At 36.4% G+C, this 27854-nt stretch overlaps 1 protein-coding gene and 1 pseudogene across 2 annotated transcripts in view; both read left to right on the forward strand.

Moving 5' to 3' along the window:
• Positions 1-27854, forward strand: part of LOC101316502 (lymphocyte antigen 75) — a 131487-nt gene that overhangs the window by 69627 nt on the left and 34006 nt on the right. Inside the window, exons 27-35 of one of the 2 annotated variants that reach the window (XM_019922513.3) lie at positions 1246-1413; positions 2839-2955; positions 6381-6575; positions 9221-9447; positions 11001-11169; positions 14802-14951; positions 21295-21417; positions 22920-23087; positions 24839-26513. In XM_019922513.3, coding sequence (XP_019778072.2) covers positions 1246-1413; positions 2839-2955; positions 6381-6575; positions 9221-9447; positions 11001-11169; positions 14802-14951; positions 21295-21417; positions 22920-23087; positions 24839-25017 — 1496 coding nt within the window. In that variant the 3' untranslated portion in view covers positions 25018-26513. Of the gene's footprint in view, positions 1-1245; positions 1414-2838; positions 2956-6380; positions 6576-9220; positions 9448-11000; positions 11170-14801; positions 14952-21294; positions 21418-22919; positions 23088-24838; positions 26514-27854 lie in introns of those variants that run through there. The other variant, XM_019922515.3, reaches the window with a different exon arrangement.
• On the forward strand, positions 12517-14120 carry LOC141279220 (centrosomal protein of 57 kDa pseudogene; annotated as a pseudogene).

Raw genomic sequence — 27854 nt, forward strand, 5'->3', positions numbered from 1 at the left:
ATAGTAATTGACCTTTGAGTTTTAAGTCCTTGTTAGCCTCATTTTGCATACATTTTGTGTTTATATTCTTATGGAAAACTTACACTTGTGGGAATTCTTTTGTAATTCTTATCATCAATGCGTAACATTTCTTTTATGAGTCACTGTTAAGATTCATTTGGTTGCTAACAGTAATTAGCTCACGCTAGCTTAAGCCCAAAGGAAAATTTAGATCCTCAGAAATGGGGGTAGAGCTGAGCCTCCCGAGGAGAGGGGATCTCAAAGCCAGAGATGCTGTCTTGCACCCCTCCTTTCTGTTTCTCTCAGTGGATCTGCACTCTTCTCTTTATGTACTTCCTGCTTCTCTCTGCACTTCCTGCTTCTCTCTGCACATGGTGAAACATGGCAGCTCTGCAGCTTTCAATTTTAGCCGTAACTGGAGATGAATTGACTATCTCTGAATTCCATTTTTCAAATCTGAAAAGAATTGAAAGAGAGAATCTGATAGACTCAACTTAAGTCAGATATGCCGTCTCTAGCCCAGTCGGAGGAAAGTGGTTTTACAGCTTCCAGGGGCCCACATTTGTGGGTTTGTGGTTAGAAAAAACACTACTTCACAAAGGGAGTTGCTGTGAGCTGGGAGAAATATTGCATAGTCTCTACCATGTGTTGAATCAGTGTGATTGGCTTTGAATAGAGCATATCTCTATTTGCATCTTTTTGAATCTGTGGCCTTTTCATAAAATGAAAAAGAAATGCTGAATTCAGATTTTTCTAGATGTCAGATTTTAAATTATTTCTGTTTGCTTTGGTTAAAGCAATAACTTATTTAGAACATCAAGTATTTCATAAAATATTCTTTTAAAGTTAGAGAAGGTATCAGTAACCAGAAAATTGAAGATGAATTCTCAAAGTCATATTTAGGTGCCTCTTATTATGTTTGTATAGTTTCTCTGAAGTGGCCCCTTGTATTAGAAGTTTGGTGATGCAGGAAGACAGAAACTGCATTTAACCTAATAACACCTCATTTTCCACATTCTTCTACTCATTCCACATCAGGGAAAAGAAAATTGTATTAAGTAATTTCCTTCCTACAGAAAGCCGGTTAAGAGGTCACATTTTATTTGAGCATAAACAGAACAAGCATCACCAGGCTATTATTTCTTGGCTTCCTGAATATTTCCTACAAATCAAGTCTAAATATGATGAACAGGATTTAACATTTATATCTGAAGTTAGAATTCTTACCATTAATTCTTTTTCTAGATGAGACTGAAAAAGAGGTCAAACCAGTTAACAGTGTTCGATGTCCGTCTCCTGTTCTAAATACTCCATGGATACCATTTGAGAACTCTTGCTACAATTTCATGATAACAAAGAATAGATATATAGTGACGACACGAGATGAAGTTCATTCTCAATGCCAGACACTGAGTGAGTATGTTGTATGGCCATTATATGTTGCATTGTGCTCGTTAGTAAACAAATCTCATCTGAGTGTATTATATTCAATAAATATCTCTAATTAGCGCTAGTAACTAGAACTCAAAAATATTCCTCTCCTAATTTCTACATTATCAATGACAAAGTATTAAAATTTGTGTTTAGTTAAAATGGAAAGTATAGGAGTTATCTCCTTTCTTACCCATCCATTAGGGAACTAGTCTCTCTTTAGATGTATAAATGGGTTCTACTTAAAAAGAGAAAGAAATGACACTAGAGAGCAGAGAGCTGGATATTAAATCAAGTTAGGCTGTGGGCAGAGAGAAAATAGGCCAGTTTGAGTAGTTGAAAACTTAGATAAGCCAGAAAGAAGCAGCTCTGCTTAAAAGAAATACACATTTCATACTTTCAGCTCTCAGGACTCTCCAGATATTTCCTATGAGATCCACTGAGGATTTGTGACTTTTGAACAATGGACCCATCAACTTTATAGGAAGTTCCTATGGAAAATGTCAAACCGTTATTCCCCAAAGTGTGTTCTGTGGAACACTACTCTTGAGATGTTCTGTAAAGAAAAAGATCCTTAGTTAAAGAACAAGGGTGAGAAATACCACACATCTTCACTTCCTTTTAAACATTATCAAATGTGCATTAGCATATACTTTAAGAAATACTGACATGAATGAACTAGTTTACTTTTGGTTAACCAAAATTTGTAAAGTTTTTTTCAATGTAGCTCTTTTCCGAGGAACACACTTTGGGAAATATTAAACTTTTAAAATCCTGTTATAACAGTCATCGCTAAGGAAAAGGAAGGTCTGTCTTTTAGCCCATCTAAGAGGTTTTTATTTATTATAGTCTTTGACAGTGTGTCATTAATATAGGTGGATTTGTACCAACTCAAAATAAGCCTTAAATGGGGAAAAGGGAAGTGAATCAATGTTTCAAATTCTCCTCTCAGCTACTAGTTTTCCACTATTCTGTGAGACCAAATTGAAGATCAAAACGTTTGAAAGGGCTTCCCTGGTGGCGCAGTGGTTGGGAGTCCGCCTGCCGATGCAGGGGACATGGGTTCGTGTCCCAGTCCGGGAGGATCCCACATGCCGCGGAGCGGCTGGGCCCGTAAGCCATGGCCGCTGAGCCTGCGCATCCGGAGCCTGTGCTCCGCAACGGGAGAGGCCACAGCAGTGAGAGGCCCACGTACCGCAAGGAAAAAAAAAAAAAAAAAGTTTGAAAATGTTTTAACCTATTCATTTAGTACAACAAGATAGTTTTGATTTATATGTCTTTCTTATTTTCTACTATTGTTTAAGTTTTGGAGTGTGTTAAACTGGGAAATAAAAATGACTAAATCTATCAAACAAAGTGTTCTAAATAATTAATTATTTAAATTATTGACTCTTTTTTATTTAACAGATCCAAAATCACATATTCTGAGTATTCGAGATGAAAAAGAGAATAACTTTGTTCTTGAGCAGCTTCTACGCTACCATTACATGGCTTCATGGGTCATGTTAGGTATAACTTATGAAAGTAAGTTGTAAATCTACTGTTTTTCACTATTTATATTCATAGTTCATTATAAACTACTTGTTTATCAAGCTGTGAAAGTATATTCTTCAGAGTATATGTTAATCAGTATACAAAATTATAATTATGCACTTAGCATAACTTAATACAAATACCAAGACAGTTTTTGTGTCTCTGCTCTGCCACTAAAATGCCTTTACCACCAAGCTTAGAGTTAAATGGTGGAAAATAATTTCCTTTCTTCACCCTCCCTCCTAGCAGTACAAGACTAACTAAAATGACTGCACTCCTGCATAAATCTCCAATACTTACTTTATATCTCTATGTAAAGTAAGAGATATAGGGATGAGTGAGAAGAGAAATACACTTCTACTAATGTTGCATCTTTGGTTTTATATCATTGGCTTGGGGTATACATTACAAAAATGAGACACATAGTCTGCCAATGGGATAGAATATTTGAGATTGCAAATGCCACAAATTCAAGATATAATTGCTATGAAATTTTTTTTAAAGCACAGACTCTAATAATAGGGGAAGTAAGACCAATTTAGAAAGATACTCAATTAGAGGTATCCTGAAAATCATAAAGTTTTGGAATTAGAAAAAAATCACTGTGTGGGCATAAAGCATTAAAATCATACATTCACCCCAAAAAAGGGGCTTAATAAGGGGCACAGGACAATGATAGCTAGAGGTAGGGTAGGCAAAGAAACTTAATTACTCAAATCTGACCATTTTAAAAATAGTCTTCTCTTTGCTATCTAACCTGTCTCTTTCTTAGAATTACTCAGGTTTTTCTTAAATGTTTATGGCTTGCAGATGAGTTAACAAAAATTAAGCTATCAAGTAATGGGTAAGACTTGGGTTGCCAGCTGAAGATTAGTTCATCATGGTAGGACTTAGATGCCCAATTCTTTTCTCTGATGATGCTTGAACACTCTTAAATTTAAGAATGGAAGAAAATGGAGAGGAACTAGGTAGAAAGTTCCCAGACTTTACCTGAAAGTGACTGAGGAAACAGTGATCCCATGTGGAGCAACAGAAACTATACCCAGGATATAGTTAGAGATTTCAATTGTACCCTTTGCTGTACTTTGTTAGTTATATTATCAGAAACAACTGAAAATGTATTCTGTATTCTGCAAAGCATTTTCAGATCTGTAGGCTTTCTTTTAATCATCTTAACTTCTTTTATAAGATGTAGTTGTAACAAAACTTCTATTAAAATATACAGACATATAAGAGACATATAGAAAGATATTTCCAGCAAACAGTAAATTTGGCTTAAAACTAATTCTTACTGGCTTAATTTATATCCATAGTGGTTTTTTATCACTTAAATATGCTTAAATATTATTTAATTGTATATACCACCTATACAAAGGATTCTGGTTTTTTTTAAAGTTCTGACTCTTCAAAAGTAGGGCCGCGAATAGAAATTACTAAGAGAAGCCATGTGTCAACTGAGAGATATTTCAAGCCAAGTGAAAAAGTGACTCTTTTGTTATAACAGCTTTAGAAATATACCATTGCCCGTCGCATGGGCCAGAAAATTGTAACTTTATTAACATTGGGGGAGAGGGAGAGAGGGACTCAAAGACATGAGGTGAGATAAAGCAGCAAGCAAGAACCAAATCACATGTACCAGATTCCTTGTGTATCATGGCTGCAGGCAGATGTTTAGGTAGAATGCCTTGGGAGACGGTAATCAGTGAAAGGAAGAAATAACCAGGACAACAAGGAGTATGTGTAGGTAATAATGACATCACTCTTCATACCAATTCATAATTTTAATAGGCCTAGCAACTTGTTTTACCAAAAACTTTAGTAAGGTATATTCACGTAGCATACAATTCAGCCATTTAAGGTGTACAATTTAGTGGCTTTTGGTATAGTCACAGGGTTGTGCAACTATCGCTGTCCCCCAAAGAAACATCATACCCATTTAGCAGTCCCTCCTCATTCCCCATCCCCTCTCCCAACCCTCAGCAACCACTGATCTATTTTCTGTCTCTACAGATTGCCTACTCTAGGTATTTCATGTACGTGAGATCATATAATATGTGACTATTTTGTGAATGGCTTATTCCACTTAGCATAATGGTTTCAAGGTTTATGCATGTGGCACTGTAGCAAGTATCATTCCTTTTTTGGCTGAATAATATCCCATTGTATGGATATACCTCATTTTATTTATCCATTCATTAGTTGATGGGTATTTAGGTTTTCACTTTTTTGGTTATTATGAATAACATTCATGTACAAGTTTTTATGTGGATATATGTTTTTGTTTCTCTTGGGTATATACCTAGGAGTGGAATTGCTGGGTCTTTGTGTAACTCTTTGAAGAACTAACAGATGGTTTTCCAAAGCTGCTGTACCATTGTCCATTAGGGGTTCCAATTTCTCCATATCATGCCAACAGTTGCTTTTATCTGTTATGTTGATTATAGCCATTCCAGTGGGTACGAAGTGGTATCTCATTGAGGTTTTTATTTCATATCCCTATTGATTAATGATATTAAACATCGTTTCGTGTGCTTATTGACTATTTGTATGTTATCTTTGGAGAAATCTATATTCTGATCCTTTTCCCATTTTTTAAATTATTTGTCTTTTTTATTACTGAGTTTTAAGCACTTTTTAATGTATTCTGGATATAAGTCCCTTGTCAAAGAAATGATCTGTAAATATTTTCTCTCATCACTTTCTTGGTAGTATAATTTGTAGCACAAAAACTTTAAAAATTTTAATGAAGCCCAATTTGTCTATTTTTTATTTTATCACTTGTGTCTATCGACTTTGCCTATCCTAGGCTCGTGAAGACATACTCCTGTGTTTTCTTCTAAGAGTTTTATAGTTTTAGCTCTTACATATAGGTCTGTGATCAATTTTGAGTTTTTTGTATGGTGAAAGGAGAAGGTCCAACTTCACTTTTTTTGCATGTAGATATCCTGTTGTCCCAGGAACTATTCTTTCCCCATTGAATTGTCTTGGCGCCCTTGTCAAAAATCAATTGACATAAATTGTGCACAGTTTAGGTCCAGAGAAGAGGTTTCTATCACTAGTTTTATATATGTTAATTTTTTGAATTAAATAATTGTGTTAATTTCCATTACAATTAAACATACATGTAGGAAAAAATGAATATTGGATGAAAAAAATAACAAAATGTAAAGTTATTTCAGGATGGTAGAATGATAAATAAATATTAATTTTCATGTTTATAATGTGTACTTTCTATATTAAAAATAAGCATGGTTTACTGTTAGAAAATATTTTAGAGGGATACACATAATTATACAACCTTTTAGAAGGTGGTGAAAGAAGAAAGAAAATTAGTTGAGTTTGAAATATTAACCTCATAAGTGTAACTCAAGTCTTGATTTAATCTCTAAGCATAGAAAAAAGTGTTTCTTTTCTAGATAATTCTCTCATGTGGTCTGATAAGACCACGCTGTCATATACACACTGGAGATCAGGAAGACCAGCTGTAAAAAATGACAAGTTTTTTGCTGGCTTGAATACTGATGGTTTCTGGGATATTCAAACCTTCAATGTTGTTGAAGACATACTTTACTTTCACCAGCACAGCATTCTGGCTTGCAAAATTGAAATGGGTAAGTATGCTAATGTAGGGTTTCTACTCCAGGGAAAGAGAATGTAAAGTCATTAGCTTCACTAGCGGGAATCATGCAGTTGTACTTTTTGAGTGGCTCCCTTGTATTCAGTCCTATGAGAGGCGCTGTAGACGTCACAGAGGAAGGAAAAGACACACTCCCTGGTGTCATGGTCTTGATCTCAAGGAATAAAATGTAGTTGGGGAGACAGCATTAAATGTTTATCACTGTTTTATGCAGGTTAGTCTTAGGTTATTTGGTACAGGCTTACATTTGTTGGGAAGTCAAAAGAGACCAATGAAAACAGGAATAATGAAAACAAAGAATGTACTGAGGAGGAGGAAAAACTTGATTGGGGCTTGAAGGCTGGATAAGATTTCTATAAATAAGGAAGTGTGTTTGGGTAGAGTTTTGACATTACAGGCCGAAAGTGAATGTCTCTCAACCTTGCCTAATTCCTTAAATACGTGTATTTTTAAATGCATGTCAGTTTTTAAATTTTCACAGCTTAAAAACTGTTCCTATGGCCATTCTGCTCTAAGTCCTCTGCTAACATGGAGCCCATCACAGTTGCATCCAGGCCCATTTTCTCCCTTCACAGTCCTGCAGAATAACTTTCTGATGCACCATTTCCATCAACAATCTCCAGGGATTCCCTATTATTAATTGTTTTGAGTTCATGTAAGCTTTTGAGACTTTTTAGAAACCAGAGTCTCTTCTAAAATTCTAGGCTTTCTCTCAGTCTCCATTTTTTTCCCCATTTTTGGTTCAGTAAGTATCTTTTCCTGTCACGCTGATCTCTTCACTGTCCCATGTACAGTGTATACCCATTCTCATTTGCACCTTTATTTATGGTTTTTTTTCCTGTCATGATGTCTTCTACCTTCTTTTTTCTTTCCTTTCTAAATAAAATTTTCATTTTAGAATAGTTTTATATTTACAGAAAAGTCACAGAGATACTACAGAGAATTCCCATATATACCATAACCAGTTTCCCCTGTTGTTGACATCTAACATTAGTATGGTACACTTGTCACAACAAATAAACCAATGTTGGTAAATTATTATTACCTAAAGTCCATACCTTGTTCAGATTTTCTTAGTTTTTACTTTATGTTGGTTTCTGTTCAGGAATTCATCCAGGATACTGCGTTACACTTGGTCTTCATGTCTTCCTAGGTTCTTCTCAGCTGTGATAGTTTCTCAGATTTTCTTGCTTTTTTGGACAATTTCAAGGAGCACTGGTCATGTGTTTTGTAGAATGTCCCTCAGTTTGGGTTGGCTGATGTTTTTCTCATGATTAAACTGGGGTTATGGGTTTGGGGTTTAGGGAAAAAAACACAGAGGTAAAATGTCATTCTCATCACATCCTGTGAAGGGTATATTCTGTCAGCATGACTTACTTACCACTGTTCATTTTAACCTTGATCACCTGGGTCTAGGTAACGTTCATTAGCTTTCTCCACTGCAGAGTTACTCTTCTTCCCCCTTTCCATGTCATACTCTTTGTAAGGAAGTTACCATACTCAGTCCTTACTTGTGGAATGGAGAGTTATTCTCTATCTTCCTGAGGTGGGAAGTATCTATATAAGTTACTTGGAATTCTACACAGGAGATTTGTCTATCCTCTCCCGTTAAAAAAAATTTATTTCGTCATTTATTTATATCAGCACAGGCTCATGGTTATTTATTTTATACTTTGGGTTATAATCTAATAGACTATATTATTTAATATTTTGCTCAAATTGTTTCAGATTTGGCCATTGGGAGCTCTTTTACTTGGCTTCTGTGTCCTTTTGAAATACCATCATTGTGGTTTTGTTATTACTGTTGTTTGTTTTTAGCTGACTTTCTGGTTACCTTATTTCTTTTTGGTCCTAATTTCATCTAATCTAAAGTCTGGAGATCTAATTTATCAAGCAGGTTTTCTGACTCCCTTAATTCAGATGACTCTTTCTTTCTCTAGTCAGTCACACATATTTTAGTGGTTAATTGTTTTGCCCTCATTTCAGGTGGTGTTGTTTTCTGTGCCCAACTAATATGTGAGCTCCTTAAATAAAAGACAATGATTATCCCTTTTTTTAATCACTCAGACAATTGTAATAGTTAAGAGCCTATTATATATGCTGTGGCTATAAGAGAAAGTATGCATTTGACCTCCCTTATTAATAAGAGGCCCAGTTTTATTTATTTTTTATTTATTTTTTAAAGTATCTGATCAAGGCTATCCAAGGGTTCAGGGGAGGAAGTTTTTTTTTTAAATATTGATTTATTTTTGGCTGTGTTGGGTCTTCGTTTCCGTGCCTGGGCTTTCTCTGGTTGTGGCAAGTGGGGGCCACTCTTCATCGCGGTGCGCGGGCCTCTCACTGTCGCGGCCTCTGTTGTTGTGGAGCACAGGCTCCAGATGCGCAGGCTCAGTAATTGTGGCTCACAGGCCCAGTTGCTCCGTGGCATGTGGGATCTTCCCAGACCAGGGCTCGAACCCGTGTCCCCTGCATTGGCAGGCAGATTCTCAACCACTGTGCCACCAGGGATGCCCCAGTTTTATTTAACTTTTGAAATGATTGCATGTCCAACCTTACCCAAAATATGTATTTTGAATAATTTAAATTTAATCACTAACACTTTTAATTTAAATATTACAGTTGACTACAAGGAAGACTATAATACTACTCTGCCACGGTTTATTCCACATGAAGGTGGTATTTATAATGTTATTCAAAAAAGGGTAACATGGTATGAAGCATTAAATACATGTTCTCAAAGTGGAGGTCATTTGGCAAGTGTTCATGACCAAAATGGCCAGCTTTTTCTGGAAGATATCGTAAAGCGCGATGGATTTCCACTATGGGTTGGGCTCTCAAGTCACGATGTAAGTCTTGTTTTGTTTTCCAGAAATTTTCCAAATATGTTAGAGGGCTGGAAATCTGAGCATAAGATATTAATTCAAAGTATAACATCAGATTAAGTCCTCGGATTACATTTGCATCCCATAGTGCTTTCTATCTTTTCACAACATAGAGCAAATGGAAAATTATATTTATAGAGTGATCTAGGCAAATGGCCAGGACTGCAGCTGCCCTGGGCACTGCCAAGCCATCCCAAGGGCTTAGTAGATTAATGTCTCAACGACACCCCTGTAACCTATTTGGGATAGACCAGTTGGAGAGCTGGTGAAAAGGGAATAGCACAGGATCAGAAAAACCTGAGTTCCAATACGAGTGGCAGGTCTTCTGTTTACATGTTGGGTGATCACAAGCAAGTTATTAAACCTTTGCAAGCTTATTTCCTCATCTGTAAAATTGGGGTGATAATGTTTTCCTTAATAGAGGATTATTAGCACAAAATTTATACTGTATAAGGTGCCAAGTAAAACTCTTAACATTAGGACTAATAGATGTATATTTTCTCCCCACTTTCCCCCTAGAAATTAACACTAATTTGAAAATAATTTTCTGCAGGTAAACACATCTTTTGTACCACTATTCGAACCCTATTAATTAGTATATTCATGTACTGATAATGATGTCTAGTATACAAAGAATAGACATCCATTGAGATTAGAATTGAAGGCTTAATTTAAATAATCTTTAGAACAAAGTGGGGAAAATAAAAGGATGGCAAATTAGGATTATAGAATCGAGGACAAGTCAAAACTAATCTTCCCGTATGAGTTTCTTGGGAAGTATTTTTCTCTTCCAGACCCCTGCTGGTTGATGACTTCTGTAATATGAAAAAATCTAGCCAGAGACACAAACCACAAAACTATAAAACATAAAAGACAATATTTAGAATAATGTGAAGGTTGAGACTGTAAATCTGTAATTGTGACAAATGGAAGACATTTGCATGTCATCTAATTTCAAGTGTTATATAAACTCATCCTTTAAACAAAAAAAACAAATCTAGAGATATAGTAACCCTGTCTTTAACTTTAAAGTCCTATTTAAATTATGCCAGAGCAAATGTCTCAGATCAATGCATCAAAAATAAATCCCTGATTTTACAAGTAGGTCCAGATCTACAATACTTGTAAGCAAATAATTAACACTCCATCCCTGTATTTTTTATAGCATGCATGTTCTTCTTTTTTTTTTTAACATCTTTATTGGGGTATAATTGCTTTACAATGGTGTGTTAGTTTCTGCTTTATAACAAAGTGAATCAGTTATACATATACATATGTTCCCATATCTCTTCCCTCTTGCATCTCCCTCCCTCCCACCCTCCCTATCCCACCCCTCCAGGCGGTCACAAAGCACCGAGCTGATATCACTGTGCTATGCGGCTGCTTCCCACTAGCTATCTACCTTACGTTTGTTAGTGTATATATGTCCATGCCTCTCTCTCCATGCATGTTCTTCTTAATGTTCTTTTTGAAGTCATACATCTGAATTCAAGTTATCTCTATTATTCTTAACACAGGGAAGTGAATCAAGTTTTGAATGGTCTGATGGAAGTGCCTTTGACTACATCCCATGGAAAGATAAAAAATCTGCTGGAAATTGTGTTGTCTTGGATCCAAAAGGAATTTGGAAACATGAAAAATGCAACTCTGTTAAGGATGGTGCTATTTGTTATAAACCTACAAAATGTAAGACTTGATTTCAAATAACTGTATATTTACTGAAACGTGACATTTATTTTATGCACATGATTAAATACTCAAAGGAACTTTTTGTATATTTTAAATAAGGTTTATTCACAAGTCCTATCAAAATACTTTTGATACTTTGTGAAGAGAAACAAATATGATATGCCCATTCAGGGAATTTGTTCTCAAAGACTTTCAATTGTTCTGTCACTAGATGAGTTTTACTCTAGAATTTGTGAATTTTAATTTCACTTAGCAATGTTTTTCAAAGGCTGAGATGCTTCTTTTAAAAAAGGGTTCTACAGCATAGAAATTTGGGAAATACCTCTATGATTTACCATATTGATGGCTCTGAAAGTTTCTATAGTAAAGAGTTTCTATAGTAAAGAAATGTTTTGTGTAACTAAATGTTTTCCAAACATATAGGATCGTTAAAATCTAAGGAAAGAGCCCCTTCCATCAGGGACTGGACCTGGGGTCGTCCCTGGTGGGTGGAGTATGAATCATGATGAAGAGCACAAGAACCTACAACACAAGCTGCAGAGGCGCTCTGGGCAGGCCACGAGATGGTGGCCATGTGGTTATCTGAAGCTTCTGGTTCTCTCAGTGCTTACCATATTTTCTGTTCTGAAGAATCCTCAAGAGAAGATTTAACATTTGGAATTTCAATGGATTTAAGCAGAAGAAAATGTGAACACCTTATCTAGATATACGAGTGAATACAAGAAAAGGAGAATGATATAGAGAATGAGGAATAAAGACACAATCAAGAACTGACATCTTAGTTGTTAGGTATAGAAAATAAATTTAATCTTTTAGAAAAACAATTGAAATACATGAGAAATATGATAAAGTATGTAGAAATGGAGAGGACATCTGTGTTAGAGAAACAGACTTTATAGGATAAAGGAGAATGAAAACAGCTCAAACACAAATTCAGTGATGTACTGGGTTGAATGGTGTTCCCCAAAATGCATGTCCACCCAGAACCTCAGAATGTGACCTTATTTAGAAATAGTCTTTACAGAGGTCGTTAGTTACGATGAGGTCATACTGGATTAGGATGGCCCCTAAATCCAGTGACTGGTGTTCTTATAAGAGGAGAGACTCAGACACACAGGAAGAAGGCCATTTGATAACAGAGGCAGAGATGGCAGTGATGCAGCTACAAGCCAAGGATTGCCAGCAACCACGAGAAGCTAGGAGAGAGGCATGAAACAGATCCTTCCTCAGAGCCTCTAGAAAGAACCAACCCTGCTAACACCTTATTTTCAGACTTGTAGTCTCCAGAACTATGAGAGAATAAATTTCTGTCGTTTTAAGTCAACAAGTTTGTGCTAATTGATTATGGCAGCCCTGGGAAACGAATACAAGTGCAAACTTATACTCGATCTTAAAAAGAAAATAACAAGTACTGGTGAGGATGTGGAGAAATTGGAACCCTTGTGCATTGCTGGTGGGAATGTGAAATGGTATGTAGCCACTGTAGAAAATGGTATGATGACTCCTCAAAAAATTTAACATAGAATTACTGTATGATCCAGCGATCCCACATCTGGGTATGTACCCAAAACAAGTGAAAACAGGGACTCGAACAGATATTTGTAAAACCATGTTCACAGCAGCACTATTCACAATAGCCAAAAGGTAGAAGCAACTCAAGTGTCCATTGATAGATGAATGGATAAGCAAAATGTGCTGTGTACATCCTGTGGAATATTGTTCAGCCTTAAAAAGAAAGGAAATTATGACACATAATGCAACATGGATGAACCTTGAAGACATTAACATTATGCTTAGTGAAATAAGCCAGTCACAAAAGGACAAATACTGTATGATTCCACTTATATGAGGTACATAGAGTTGCCAAATTCACAGGGACGTAAAGTAGAATGGTGGTTGCGGGGAGGAGGGAGGAATGAGGAGTTATTATTTAATGGGAACAAAGTTTCAATTTTGCAAGATGAAAAAATTTTGGAGCTGGATGGTGGTGATGTTTGCACAATAATGTGAATGTACTTAATGCCACTGAACGGTACAGTTAAAAATAGTTATAGTGGTAAATTTTATGTTGCGTGTATTTTACCCCTTTCAAAAAAGTTGAATCTTCTTGAGAGGAATATAACAAACTTACCACAGTGCAAGAGTTGGAAGCAAAACTTCATGAAGAACAGTGAGGAAAGAAAATGTATGCAGTCTAAAACAGCCCAGTTGCAGCCTGGACTAGAAACAAACAAACTTTGAAGATAAGGCATTTCCATATGTTCCCAGTGTAAGAAGAATTTTTTTTAAGCCAGCCCATTCATAAAAGTCCACTTGTCCTAGCCATGCATTGGTAGCCAATGTTCAACATGTTTTGCATCTAATGAAGCAACACACATTACTGCCTGTGCAATGAAGGAGTAGTCAGCTGTATATTTTTGGCAAAGAAACTATATTCACAATGTGGTAGAATCAAGAGCTTGCTAATACCGTCTTCCTCCTCCAGCAGCATTAATGAAGAATTGTCACAAGTCTTACACACTTTGCAGATGAATTTGCAGATGACCAAACGTCATCTGCAACTAGGAAACTTACCCAGGAGTAATCAATTGTCAAACTGAAGGAAGACTTAGAACTCAAACTAGTGGCATTAGTGGGAAGTATGGAGGCAGAAGCCAATCAAATAACTGGATTTCAAAAAAGAACAAGCCCAGGTGGAGAAACAGAGGATAGAGAAGCAGAAGGAGGAATGGAGAGCCATCCTGAAGTCTCTTGATGAAGAAGGAAAGGACAGCAGCCATTCTTCTGGAATCATAGGGATCATAAATAAAAAGAATTCTACCAAACTGTGACAAGGATAAAAAAGCAGAAGAGGCCTTCAGTGACTGAAGGATATGCAGACCATACATAATGCATACAGAAAAATGGTTTGGGTTGAGATTACTGGCCATACGAGGTCAGATATTTGATTCAGATAATCTGTACCCCACCAACAGGATGCCAGCAATTTACTTTCCAGTTCTCATACTCTCTTCTGTTGGAATTAACAATGGTCTTAAGGGGCACAGGCTTCATTACACAGGCTTCTTGTGTTACACAGCACAATTAAAAATTAAAGAGTTTAAATGGAAACAAGGGGAATTGTTAAGAGCTGCGAAGCTACACTTCTTTTGTTTGAGACAGATTTTGCTGTGCTGATCTGTTGTGCTTTGTAAACAAATTACCAAATTTTCACTTGTGGGTGTGATTTTTTTTTTTGTGGCAAGGTACAACTACGTTTTTATTATTACTATAAAAAGGAATCCAAAGAAATAAAGAATTTTAATTATTATTTCAAAGTAGTTACAGGTCTACCCAGGCTGTCTTTTCTTCTTCTCCTAGTCTGTCTTTCCAACTGTTTTTACTTTAGTCTAAATTCATCTTAGAGGGCTAAGTACTTTCCTTTGTATTCTCAGTTTTAAAAATGGTATCCCAAAAACTAACAAGAATGCAAGTGTGGGCTGTAGCTCTCTCCGATGTGTATTGAGTTGAATGCTTCTTACCCACAGGAGCCACAGTGTCAACCACAGTGTCAGTGACATTTAATGAGATTTTAAAAGTCAGTCATTTTTTTCTGTGCATTTTCACAGTTATGTCTAACATTTTTACAGCTAAAGAGGTGTCCTCTCCTACATACTCATCAAGATGTCCAGCAGTAAAAGGGAATAAGTCACAGTGGATTCAGTACAGGGACCACTGTTACACATCTGATCAGGCATTGCACAGTTTCTCAGAAGCCAGACGGTTTTGTTCGGAGCTTGGTAAGTTAAAATGTGTTGACTTTCTTTGACTCAGTAATTTAATCATTGGAATTTTTCTTAACGAAACCCTTTAAAACAAAGATTATGTTTTTGAAAATATTTCTAAAGCACTCACTAATTATAATAGCATTATTACCCAATTGCCAAGTGGTGGGGAAATGGGTAAGTATTTTATGATATATGAGCTCAATGTAATATTGAAGTAGCCATTAAAAATGATCAGTGTCAAAAAAAAAAGATCACTGTCAGACCTAGGGACACATACAGACTGAAAGTGAGGGGATGGAAAAAGATATTCCATGCAAATGGAAATCAAAAGAAAGCTGAAGTAGCAATTCTCATATCAGACAAAATAGACTTTAAAATAAAGACTATTGCAAGAGACAAAGAAGGACACTACATAAGGATCAAGGGATTAATCCAAGAAGATATAACAATTATAAATATTTATGCACCCAACATAGGAGCACATCAATATATAAGGCAAATGCTAACAGCCATAAAAGGGGAAATCGACAGTAACACAATAATAGTAGGGGACATTAACACCCCACTTTCACCAATGGACAGATCATCCAAAATGAAAATAAATAAGGAAACACAAGCTTTAAATGACACATTAAACAAGATGGACTTAATTGATATTTGTAGGACATTCCATCCAAAAACAACAGAATACACTTTCTTCTCAAGTGCTCATGGAACATTCTCCAGGTTAGAGCATACCTTGGGTCACAAATCAAGCCTTGGTAAATTTAAGAAAATTGCAATCATATCAAGTATCTTTTCTGACCACAACGCTATGAGGCTAGATATCAATTACAGGAAGAAAGCTGTAAAAAATACAAACACATGGAGGCTAAACAATATGCTACTAAATAAAGAAGAGATCACTGAAGAAATCAAAGAGGAAATCAAAAAATACCTAGAAATACGTGACAATGAAAATATGACAGCCCAAAACCTACAGGATGAAGCAAAAGCATTTCTAAGAGGGAAGTTTATAGCAATACAGTCTTACCTCAAGAAGCAAAAAAAATCTCAAATGAACAACCTAACCTTACACCTAAAGCAATTAGAGAAAGAAGAACAAAGAAACCCCAAAGTTAGCAGAAGGAAAGAAATCACAAAGATCAGATCAAAAATAAAAAGAAATGAAGGAAACAATAGCAAAGATTAATAAAACTAAAAGCTAGTTCTTTGAGAAGATAAACAAAATTGATAAAGCATTAGCCAGACTCATCAAGAAAAAAAGGGAGAAGACTCAAGTCAACAGAATTAGAACTGAAAAAGGAGAAGTAACAACTCACACTGCAGAAATACGAAGGATCATGAGAGATTACTACAAGCAACTACATGCCAATAAAATGTACAACCTGGAAGAAATGGACAAATTCCTGGAAAAGCACAAGCTTCCAAGACTGAACCAGGAAGAAATAGAAAATATAAACATACCAATCACAAGCAATGAAATTGAAACTGTGATTAAAAATCTTCCAACAAACAAAAGCCCAGGACCAGATGGCTTTACAGGCGAATTCTATCAAACATTTAGAAAAGAGCTAACACCTATCCTTCTCAAACTCTTCCAAAATATAGCAGAGGGAAGAACATTCCCAAACTCATTCTACGAGGCCACCATCACCCTGATACCAAAACCAGACAAAGATGACACAAAAAAAGAAAACTACAGGCCAATATCACTGATGAACATTGATGCAAAAATCCTCAACAAAATACTAGCAAACAGAATCCAACAGCACATTAAAAGGATCATACACCATGATCAAGTGGGGTTTATCCCAGGAATGCAAAGATTCTTCAGTATATGCAAATCAATCAATGTGATACATCATATTAACAAATTGAAGGAGAAAAACCATATGATCATCTCAATTGATGCAGAAAAAGCTTTTGACAAAATTCACCCATTTATGATAAAGGCTCTCCAGAAAGTAGGCATAGAGGGAAGCTACCTTAACATATATGACATAAAGGCCATATATGACAAACCCACAGCCAACATCATTTTCAGTGGTGAAAAACTGAAAACACTTCCTCTAAGATCAGGAACAAGACAAGGCTGCCCACTCTCACCACTGTTATTCAACATAGTTTTGGAAGTTTTAGCCATGGCAATCAGGAAGAAAAAGAAATAAAAGGAATCCAAATCAGAAAAGAAGAAGTAAAGCTGTCACTGTTTGCATATGGCATGATACTATACATAGAGAATCCTAAAGATGCTACCAGAAAACTACTAGAGCTAATCAATGAATTTGGTAAAGTAGCAGGATACAAAATTAATGCACAGAAATCTCTTGCATTCCTATACACTAATGATGAAAATTCTGAAAGTGAAATTAAATTAATTTACCATTGCAACAAAAAGAATAAAATACCTAGGAATAAACCTACCTAAGGAGACAAAAGACCTGTATGCAGAAAATTATAAGACACTGATGAAAGAAATTAAAGATGATACAAATAGATGGAGAGATATACCATGTTCTTGGATTGGAAGAGTCAACATTGTGAAAATGACTATACTACCCAAAGCAATCTACAGATTCAGTGCAATCCCTATCAAACTACCAATGGCATTTTTCACAGAAGTAGAACAAAAAATTCACAATTTGTATGGAAACACAAAAGACCCCAAATAGCCAAAGGAATCCTGAAAAAGAAAAATGGAGCTGGAGGAATCAGGCTCCCAGACTTCAGACTATACTACAAAGCTACAATAATCAAGACAGTATGGTACTGGCACAAAAACAGAAATATAGATCAATGCAATAGGATAGAAAGCCCAGAGATAAACCCACGCACATATGGTCACCTTATTTTTTTATAAAGGAGGCAAGAATATACAATGGAGAAAAGACAGCCTGTTCAACAAGTGGTGCTGGGAAAACTGGACAGCTACATGTCAAAGAATGAAATTAGAACACTCCCTAACACCATACACAAAAATAAACTCAAAATGGATTAAAAACCTAAATGTAAGACCTGACACTATAAAACTCTTAGAGGAAAACATAGGCAGAACACTCTATGACATAAATCACAGCAAGATCCTTTTTGACCCACCTCTGAGAGAAATGGAAATTAAAACAAAAATAAACAAATGGAACCCAATGAAGCTTAAAAGCTTTTGCACAGCAAAGGAAACCATAAACGAGACGAAAAGACAACCCTTAAAATGGGAGAAAATATTTGCAAACGAAGCAACTGACAAAGGATTAATCTCCAAAATATACAAGCAGCTCATGCAGCTCAATATCAAAAAAGCAAACAACCCAATCCAAAAATGGGCAGAAGACCTAAATAGACATTTCCCCAAAGAAGATAATCAGATTGCCAACAAACACATGAAAGGATGCTCAATATCACTAATCATTAGAGAAATGCAAATGAAAACTACAATGAGGTATCACCTCACACTGGTCAAAAAGTCTACAAACAATGCTGGAGAGGGTGTGGAGTAAAGGGAACCCTGTTGCACTGTTGGTGGGAATGTATATTGATACAGCACTATGGAGAACAATATGGAGTTTCCTTAAAAAACTAAAAATATTGCTACCGTATGACCCAGCAAGCCCACTACTGGGCATATACACTGAGAAAACCATAATTCAAAAAGACTCATGTACCGCAGTGTTCACTGCAGCTCTATTTGCAATAGCCAGGACATGGAAGCAACCTAAGTCTCCACTGACAGATGAATGTATAAAGAAGATGTGGCATATATATACAATGGAATATTACTCAGCCATAAAAAGAAACAAAATTGAGTTATTTGTAGTGAGGTGGATGGACCTAGAGTCTGTGAAACAGAGTGAAGTAAGTCAGAGAAAAGCAAATACCGTATGCTAACACACATAGATGGAATCTAAAAAAAAAATGGTCTGACGAACCTAGGGTCAGGACAGGAATAAAGACGCAGACGTAGAGAATGGACTTGAGGACCCTGGGAAGGGGGAAGGGTAAGCTGAGATGAGGTGAGAGAGTAATATTGACATAAATACACTACCAAATGTAAAATAGATAGCTAGCGGGAAGCAGCCGCATAGCACAGGGAGATCAGCTCGGTGCTTTGTGACCTCCTAGAGGGGTCGGATAGGGAGGGTGGGAGGGAGACGCAAGAGGGAGGGTATATACGTATGCATATAGCTGATTCACTTTGTTATACAGCAGAAACTAACACAACATTGCAAAGCAATTATGCTCCAATAAAGATGTTAAAAAAAAAAATGATCGGGCTTCCCTGGTGGCGCAGTGGTTGAGAGTCTGCCTGCCAATGCAGGGGACACAGGTTCGTGCCCTGGTCCGGGAAGATCCCACATGCTGTGGAGCGACTGGGCCCGTGAGCCATGGCCGCTGAGCCTGCGCGTCCGGAGCCTGTGCTCCTCAACAGGAGAGGCCACAACAGTGAGAGACCCGTGTACTGCAAAAACAAACAAACATACAAACAAAACAAAACCAAAAAAATTGCTAAGTAAACTAATATGTGAAAATACTGACAAATGAAACTGTTTTAAATATAGATAGATATGCTTAAATGAAAGGATTAAGAAGCTGATTTTTTGTAAAGTTGGTTAAGTAGTAAATGCAAAATTGTAGATTTTTCATTACCTAGTCATTAATAAGTAAGCTTAGCCTGACCAGGGTAACAAAGTCTAAGAAGTATGGGTTGTTCATCCATTCTGCAAAAGGGATGGCCCACACCTCTGAACACTATAAGGGACAGGACTTTTTGTCTTCAGATTTAACTAAAATGAAAGAGCAGCAATGATTGGCTCCCTCCCATGAGAAACTTGGCGGGTAGTCAAACTGTGAAATGACTTCTAGGGAGACCACCTAGAGTATTTCAAGTACCTGCATCCTTGGGTCTCAGTTTAAGCAGGCAGATGACATTTATCTTATTTATTTTACTAACTTGTGGAGACACTTTACTGATTTAAAAATCTCCTTGTTACTGCTTAACTACATGATGGAAACTTTTGTGTGGGAACTGTTGTGTGTTATACATGTTACACGTGATAGGAACTATTTTGAGCTCTATATACATGTTCTGAAAGTCAGAAGCCTTTTGCTCCTAAAGGAGAAAAAAAGGTTTACTGTCATTGTAGTGTAGGGTTTAAGCACTTAAGTCTTGGAGACAGGTCTGGGTTCAAATCCCAGCTTCCATACTAACTAAGCTGAATGATATTGTGGAAGCTACGTAATTGTTTCTCTTTCTCCTCTGAACAATGAGAATGAAAATAGTACTCACTTCAAAGTTTGGGTAAAGGTTGGGTTGTTATAGGAATGAATGAAATGGGATAATGTGTGCTAATTTATCACAGAGCTCTGCAAATGGAGAGCATTCGTAACTACTCTTATCATTAGAAAGATTGAGATTGACTTTCTATTTCTAAAGCTGTCTAGCTATGAAAGTCTGACAAACTTCCTTAATCTTCTTGCCCCTCCATTTCTACATCTGTAAAATAGTGATAATACCTTTTCTACAGGATTACGTAGTATTAAACAAGGTAAAGTACCTGCACACTGTGGTGATCTGTAGAGGAGAAAAGCCTTTCCTTTGCCCTTCTTTAAATACTTCACACCACAAAAGAAATGCTTTAGTTCAAGTATGGGTAAGCTTGTTTGGGTTGAAGACTATTTGATTCCATTTAGGATGGATTTCCAAGTCTAGTTATTATTTTGTTTCTATCCGTTGCCTGATGCTGGTGATAGCACTGTTATCTCTGTGGGTTTAGGGCAACCTCTCAAACTTCAAGAATACTCACTCATTCAGTGCCATACTATATTTAGGAACTTACAATGGATGACCAAGTACTCTTATGTATAAAATAATATTAAAAGGAAGGCCAATGCTCTCTGACATCCCAAACCTATTTGCTTTCATTTTAACAGAAGCAAAGTTAAAGCTGAGTTATTATACAGAACTGGTTGTTGAGGAGAGAGTGTTGAAAGTCTATAGGGGAGCACAGACTTCTACCATTACATACCCCATTCTTATGACTTGCTGTTTATACAGAAAGGTCTCACTGGTTACGTAGTTCCAAGATCCAAAAATATTACCACGTAAACATTTTGAGGAAATGTAAAATTTCTATATGCAAAGTTTCAATCTAGAACATTACTAACTTTTTTAGAAGCTATTAATGTTATATTTTTAAAAATCTGAAATAAATATCAGATTTTAAGAACATTCCATGTCAAGTTTGAATATCTTCGTGATCTTGATCATGATAGTTTTTTTCAAATGGCTGGTTGAGAATAAACCGCTTCCCTAGTTTGCATAAAGCTAATTGGTTTGGGGTTTGTTTTCCTTCAACAGATCATTCTGCAACTATCGTTACCATAAAGGATGAAGATGAGAATAAATTTGTGAGCAGACTGATGAGGGAAAATAATAACATCACCATGAGAGTTTGGCTTGGATTATCTCAACTTTCTGCCGGTAAATGACATATCTGTATGTACAGTGTGCAAAGAGAGTTCTAACTTGTCCTAAATACCAAGTCAGCCTCACTAAAGAATGTCAAGTGGTGGCTAGTTCGAATGCTTCTTGGTGATGAATAAACTAGATCTGCTGTTTTAGAGGCTCATAAACTCCTAATGAATAAACAGGTGACATTAGTAATGATGGAAACACTAATGAAATAGAAAATCAGGTTAACTCAACTGGAATTGTTTTAGAGGCTTAAGATACTTGGGTCAACAGAATTTGTTTTTCTCCTGTGGCAATATCTGTGTCCCTCGTGTCCCCCACCAGGAACCCTTAGATTTCTAGTGTCTATCACACAGTGTTTTTGTAGCTTTTAACTGTTATTCAGAAGTTCTCTTCCTGTTGTTCCCTTCCCTCTTGGAACGTTTTTTACCATAGAGCTAAATTAAGTATTTTGTTTGTTTGTTTTTGTTTGTTTGGTTGGTTTTTTTTTTTTTTTCTGTACGCAGGCCTCTCACTGTTGTGGCCTCTCCCGTTGCGGAGCACAGGCTCCGGACGTGCAGGCTCAGGGGCCATGGCTCAGGGGCCATGGCTCACGGGCCTAGCCGCTCCACGGCATGTGGGATCTTCCCGGACCGGGGCACGAACCCGTGTCCCCTGCATTGACAGGTGGACTCTCAACCACTGCACCACCAGGGAAGCCCTAAATTAAGTCTTAATGGTGATTTTTTTTTCATACTAGCTTAGTAAAATGGCAGAAATTTGGTTCAAAAAGGTTTGTGGAAGAGTTTTTCAATAAGGCGTAATAGATAGAGGGTTTCAATGCACTTGGAATTGATAAAGAATGAAGAGTACAAATTTGATAGAAGAATAGGAAGTCTGCTTCACATTTTATGCAAATTTGAATTCTAAATAATTAAAATGTGAATTCCAAAATATTAAGTATGTGTCAAAAAGTCAGTGAATTCAAAGTTGGCCATCTAAATGAATTATAAATTGTGTTTATACTATCACCACAAGGTGGTGCAACCTCAGCTGGAAAGCAAAAATGGAGTCATGGTGAGGAGGCCTTCTTGGACCCCGCTGTACCTTTCCTCGCCCACCAGCACACTGGGAATGATTTTTAATGGGGGAGGGGGGCGGAGAGCAAGAGAAAAGGGATACAGGTCTTTAGAAGTCTATCCGTCACACAGTAAATGTACAGGCATTCTGCACTTTAATCAAAGCACCATATTCTACGTCAGTGCTGTCTAACAGAACTTTCTGCAAAGATGAAATTGTTCTATATCTTCTCTGTCCAACGTAGTAATCACTAGCCATATATGGCTATTGAACACTTGAAATGTGGCAAGTGCAGGTGATGGACTGATTTTAATTTTTTCACTTTCAATAAATTTCATTTTAAAATAGTGGCACAGCACAGTTCTAAGGAAATAAATTATATGAGCCATGCACCTTTTAACCTTAGTAATTTAGTTGCAATAAACATAGTTATACTTAATTTCTTTCTTTAGATCAGTCCTGGAATTGGTTAGATGGATCAAAAGTGACATTTGTCAAATGGGCAAATAAATTTAAGAGTGGCAGTGGACAATGTAGCATTTTGTTAGCTTCAAATGAAACTTGGATAAAAGTTGAATGTTCACGTGGCTATGGAAGAGTTGTCTGCAGAGCTCCCTTGGGTAAGTATGTAACCTGTCCTTAAGGAACACTTTGCAAAATAGGTCAGGAAATAATTGTACAATTCAGTTATGTGCAAAGTTTTGTACTTTGTCCTAAAGTACTTAGTCCTTAGAGTATATCCAAACAATCTTAACTCATAGATTCTTTTCCTCAGAAAAATAGATAGATTACAAATGACAGTAAATGCAAAAGATGTCTAGGACTCCCAGAGGAAAGTGCTAAACTGTCCAAACTTTGTATATTCTTTCCTAAGAAAAATGGAAGCTGCCAGAGTATTAGGGAGGTTGTTTCTATGAAAATGTTAAGATGTATTTTATTCCATAGTTCAAACATGTAAAAACTCAAAGGTCTAATTCTGCAGTGTGTTTCCTTTCTCCTCATTCCCATACAACTCATAATTAAGAACAATGCAAAACTATTTAATTACTTAAAATGTCCTGAATATCTATAGGAAATCATAACTTGAACTTCCATTTCATCATAACTGGTACATAAAATAACCACAAAAATCTTAATAAGCTCTAAAATTTTCACATCAACATTTTTAAAGATTAGCATAAAATGTTCAGTTTGGTGTACAAATATTAAAAATAAAACCCTAATTCTAGGTGACCAGTATCTATATATTTATGCATTGATTCAGCAAATATTTAGATTATCTGTTTTATGTGTGGAGCTGTTACCCATGTACAAGACAGATAAGATTCCTTTTCTCACAGAGCTTACAATCTAATAGGGGAAGACATAATAAGTAACCAAGCAGGTCTATTTTTAAAAGAGAGGAAAATATCAAATAGTTATAAACTCTATATAATGGAGACTAGGAGGTTGACTACTCTAGATCAGGTTATCAGAGAAGACATCTTAGAGCAGGAGATATTGAAGCTGAGATCGGAAAGGCCTTGGGAACCAGGGTAGGCGTCATAGCAGGCAGAGGTGCCAGCTGGAGCAGAGAGCCTGAGACAGAACAACCTGCTGTGGCCTCAGGGAAGAGCTGCCAAGTAGACAGGTGCCAGACACTTAGGGCTTTGGAATCCCGAGTCAAGAGTTCAGGTTCCATTCTGAGTGGAATGGAGAGTGACTAAAAGATTTGGGGGGGAGCAGGGTTAGAGTGGTATAAACCAAGAGTTCTGTTTTGGCATTTTGAACTATCCATGTGGAGATGAGCTATCCACATGGCATGTGCGGTGTGTGCCTTTGGACGTAGGAGAGAGAAGGGAGGTCAGCATAGAGACGGTATTAAAGCCATGGGAAAAAATGAGTCCATCTCGACAGCATGTAGACAGGGGCCTGGGACAGTGTTTGAAATTGAATAGCAAGGAGCTAAATGAGGTCATCCTAAAGGCTTAAATTCCTTTAAAGCAAATAATACTTTATTTGGCACTAGGTAAGTCAAACACAAACATTTACAACTTTTAGCAATTTGCTATCAAAGTAAGGTAATATACTGGGAATGATGGTCTCAGAGATGATGGGAAGGGAAGTGAGAATAATGATAGCACTTTAATTTCTTTGGAAGAAAATTGCTATAGCAATGAAGAGGATTTGAATGAAAAGAGTTAAATTGGAAAAGAAAGCTCTTAAGTATCTGATGATGAATTTGAATTGTGTTCACACTATGAAACAATCAGGTAGTTATTGTATCTAATTTGTACAGTGTTTACATATGTGACATAGAGCCTAATGTATAAAATCAATAATAATCACGTTTATATTCTCTCCTCCACTGTCAAACCTTTCCCTGTTCTAGGCCCTGATTACAGAGGAATGGGTATCACATTTGCTGTGCTAAGTTTCTTAGCTCTCATCAGCGGATTGATCTGGTTCCTTTTCCAAAGGAACCGTTTGCACTGGGTGGGCTTCTCTTCAGTTCGGTATCAACAAGGAGTCAATGAAGATGAAATTATGCTTCCTTCTTTCCATGACTAAACTCTTCTAAAGGTTTGCTAATTTGCACTGATGGTTTAGGAAAAATGGGCCATTTAAAATTTTCCCAGTGTCAGTATTTACTCTGTTTCAATGTAGAAGTCTTAAGTACTTTTTCTTTTTTTGTTTAACTGCTATCCTGGTATCTACAATTACACAATTACCCACAAATGCCATGTTTATAACTACTTAATAGAATGAAAAGGAACCAAAGCTGGAACTAAAGTCCAAATTGTTCATAAGGTAATGTTTAATGTGCATTTTTCTCTGTAAGAATGTGGTTGGTAATAAGGATATGTATATTTTAATGGTATTTTAACACAACGTCTTAGGAAATCAAAACTGGCATATTACTAGGTCACAGATCTACCTTTTAAGAACATCCGAGCCAAATGCAAAATTAGTACCTCAAGGTAAAAACACAACTGTAAATAATGTCAACATTGTTTTAAAATAGTCATTTTGTAGCATTTGGGGGAAATTATTGAGCAATGAAACATGTAAACAGCAAAATGGTGCCTCTTGGCAAGAGTTTCTTATACTATTCCAAAGATATTTCACACCAAAATTATTTAAATGCAAATGTTTTGTTCTGGTCATAGTTTTCTTTAAAAAAAAGACTTTAAAAAAAGATTTAGTACTTAACATTTTTCTGAAATGTGTTTTTTTGTTTTAGGTACAACATATAACTGTTTTCTTTTTAAAGGGAATCAGCTAAGGATAAGATTTTTTGAAAATTTCACAATTAATATACTTATATAGTATGGCAACTTCTGACTAAGAAATTTTTATTACTTTGTTGCCTTTTTACATAAGCTAAAGAGAAAAGAGGCCTGTGAAGGTAACTGTGTATCTCACATTTGTAAAAATGAAAATTTTACCATGAAACTAAACCTTGTGATTACTACTAAAATATTTAAAATTAGGAATGGTTTAGGAAACAGTCTTGTGGTTATCGTTTAGAATTTTACCACCTAGAATATTTTCTTAATAATAGCTTCTACTGCATATGATGAATGTTCTATTCAGTGTTTAACTTATACTTGTACTTTAGAATATTTTTGTATAAAATCCACAGATTTATTTTAAAATTTAGAGTGTTTATACTGTGATAACATTGTAAATAAATTTCTAAGACAACATTAGTATAGTCTAAAACTCTATAGTACAGTTGTCCTGAACTATTTTTTAGTGAATTTGTTAAAGTAATTCTCTTGCTCTATGATCGGTACAATTTTAGTTGTTAAGACTTTCTTCAAAGAACTAAACAAACTGGATGCAAAAAGTACAGGTATATGTAGTAGTGATGCCATAATAAAGTCATTTTATTTTTTAAGTAAAAGTGTGGTTGATCCTTGTTGGGGAAAAAATATCTCTAGATTGGGCTTTATTATGTTAGGCATATAGCATGACAAGAAATAAAGTGTCCAGCTATTGTAAAGCAAGGCATCCTTAAGATTTTGTGTGCATTTTTAAAAGAATAAACGTAATCATCCCTACATCTCTGAATGTTTGATTTTAGGCTCTTTTTTCGATTCCTCTGACTCAGCGTTTCTTTAAACTACTGGATCAGCAGGGATTCCACCTATGATCCACTTGCTTCTCGTTCTGTGTGCTCCCTTCAGGAGATCCAGTACACCACCTCCCGCCCCACGACATTCATCAACCACTTCTAAGTCAGTAGTTCAAATATCTAGTTTATGTTTCTAACTCCCACTGAACAATCTCCATGAAAGTCCTTCTCAACACGATCAGAACTGCCTGTATTGTGTTCCCTTCCTCATTTCCCCTGTTCCAAATGTCTCAGAGGAACTGAAGACAACTTTTTCCGATCTTCCTAACTAATCCAACACCCACATGTGGTCTGACAAAACTGATATTTCAAAACCAGGCACCTAAAAAAGCAGGCAAATACACCCAATGATCAGGTATAGGGGACAAATTTAGAAGTGCTACCAATGACTATCCTCTCACAGCATGTTCCCTTCCCTGATCGCAGGCCAAGATGTTTCGTTATCTGGGAGATCTCCTCTGCAAATAGTGTTGGCAACCCCCAGTCCTGACCCCTCTGCTGAGTTGAATCTAGGGAAAGCCAGAGATTCAGGTTCCTTTCTCTTAGGTTCATTTAATCCTAAAGCCCTCTTGGAGAAACAAAGACCTAATTGTTAGGTCTTTGCTCAACAACTTTTTATCTAAAAAGACAAATTTTAACTATATATATCAAAGACTTTTTTTTTAATTAGACCTCATGATCTGTACAAAGTTAACTCTGATTTCCTGTATAATTTAAATTCAGACATTTTCACAATATTACATCTCAACAACTTTAGTATACACCTATTTCTCTTTTTTCCCAAGCTAACTTAATCACAAGCAGAATTTGAGACTTTTTTCTATTCTTCCAAACAGTTCTTCTTCTTATATTCTCCTTGAATTAATATGAAGACAATATACCCCTTGTTTCCCAAGCTAGAAACTCAGAAATCATCCTTAAATTCTCTCTTTCTCATCTCTCTAATCCAACAATTCTGTCAGTTTTTTCCCACACTTCTCATGAACTGGTTATCTCCATTGCCAGCTGTCTTAATTCAGACCTCTATCCTTTTTTGCTTCCTGGATTATCTGCACGAGGCTTTTCACTGGTCTTCCTCATCAGCCTTTCCTCTTCATCCCATTTTTCCTGTTCCTGGGCCTAGGGGACCTGAAGTTCACAGAGGAGGACTCCTCCTCTGTTTTGGTCTAAAGTTATCTAGGCCTAACTTATCTCACAACAAGGGAGCTCAGCAGTGCCCAGCCCAGGACCCTCCCCAGGGACCTTATGTGGGTTGATGTCAGTCCTG

Source organism: Tursiops truncatus, chromosome 7 (assembly GCF_011762595.2).
Source record: "Tursiops truncatus isolate mTurTru1 chromosome 7, mTurTru1.mat.Y, whole genome shotgun sequence".
NCBI lineage: Eukaryota > Metazoa > Chordata > Mammalia > Artiodactyla > Delphinidae > Tursiops > Tursiops truncatus.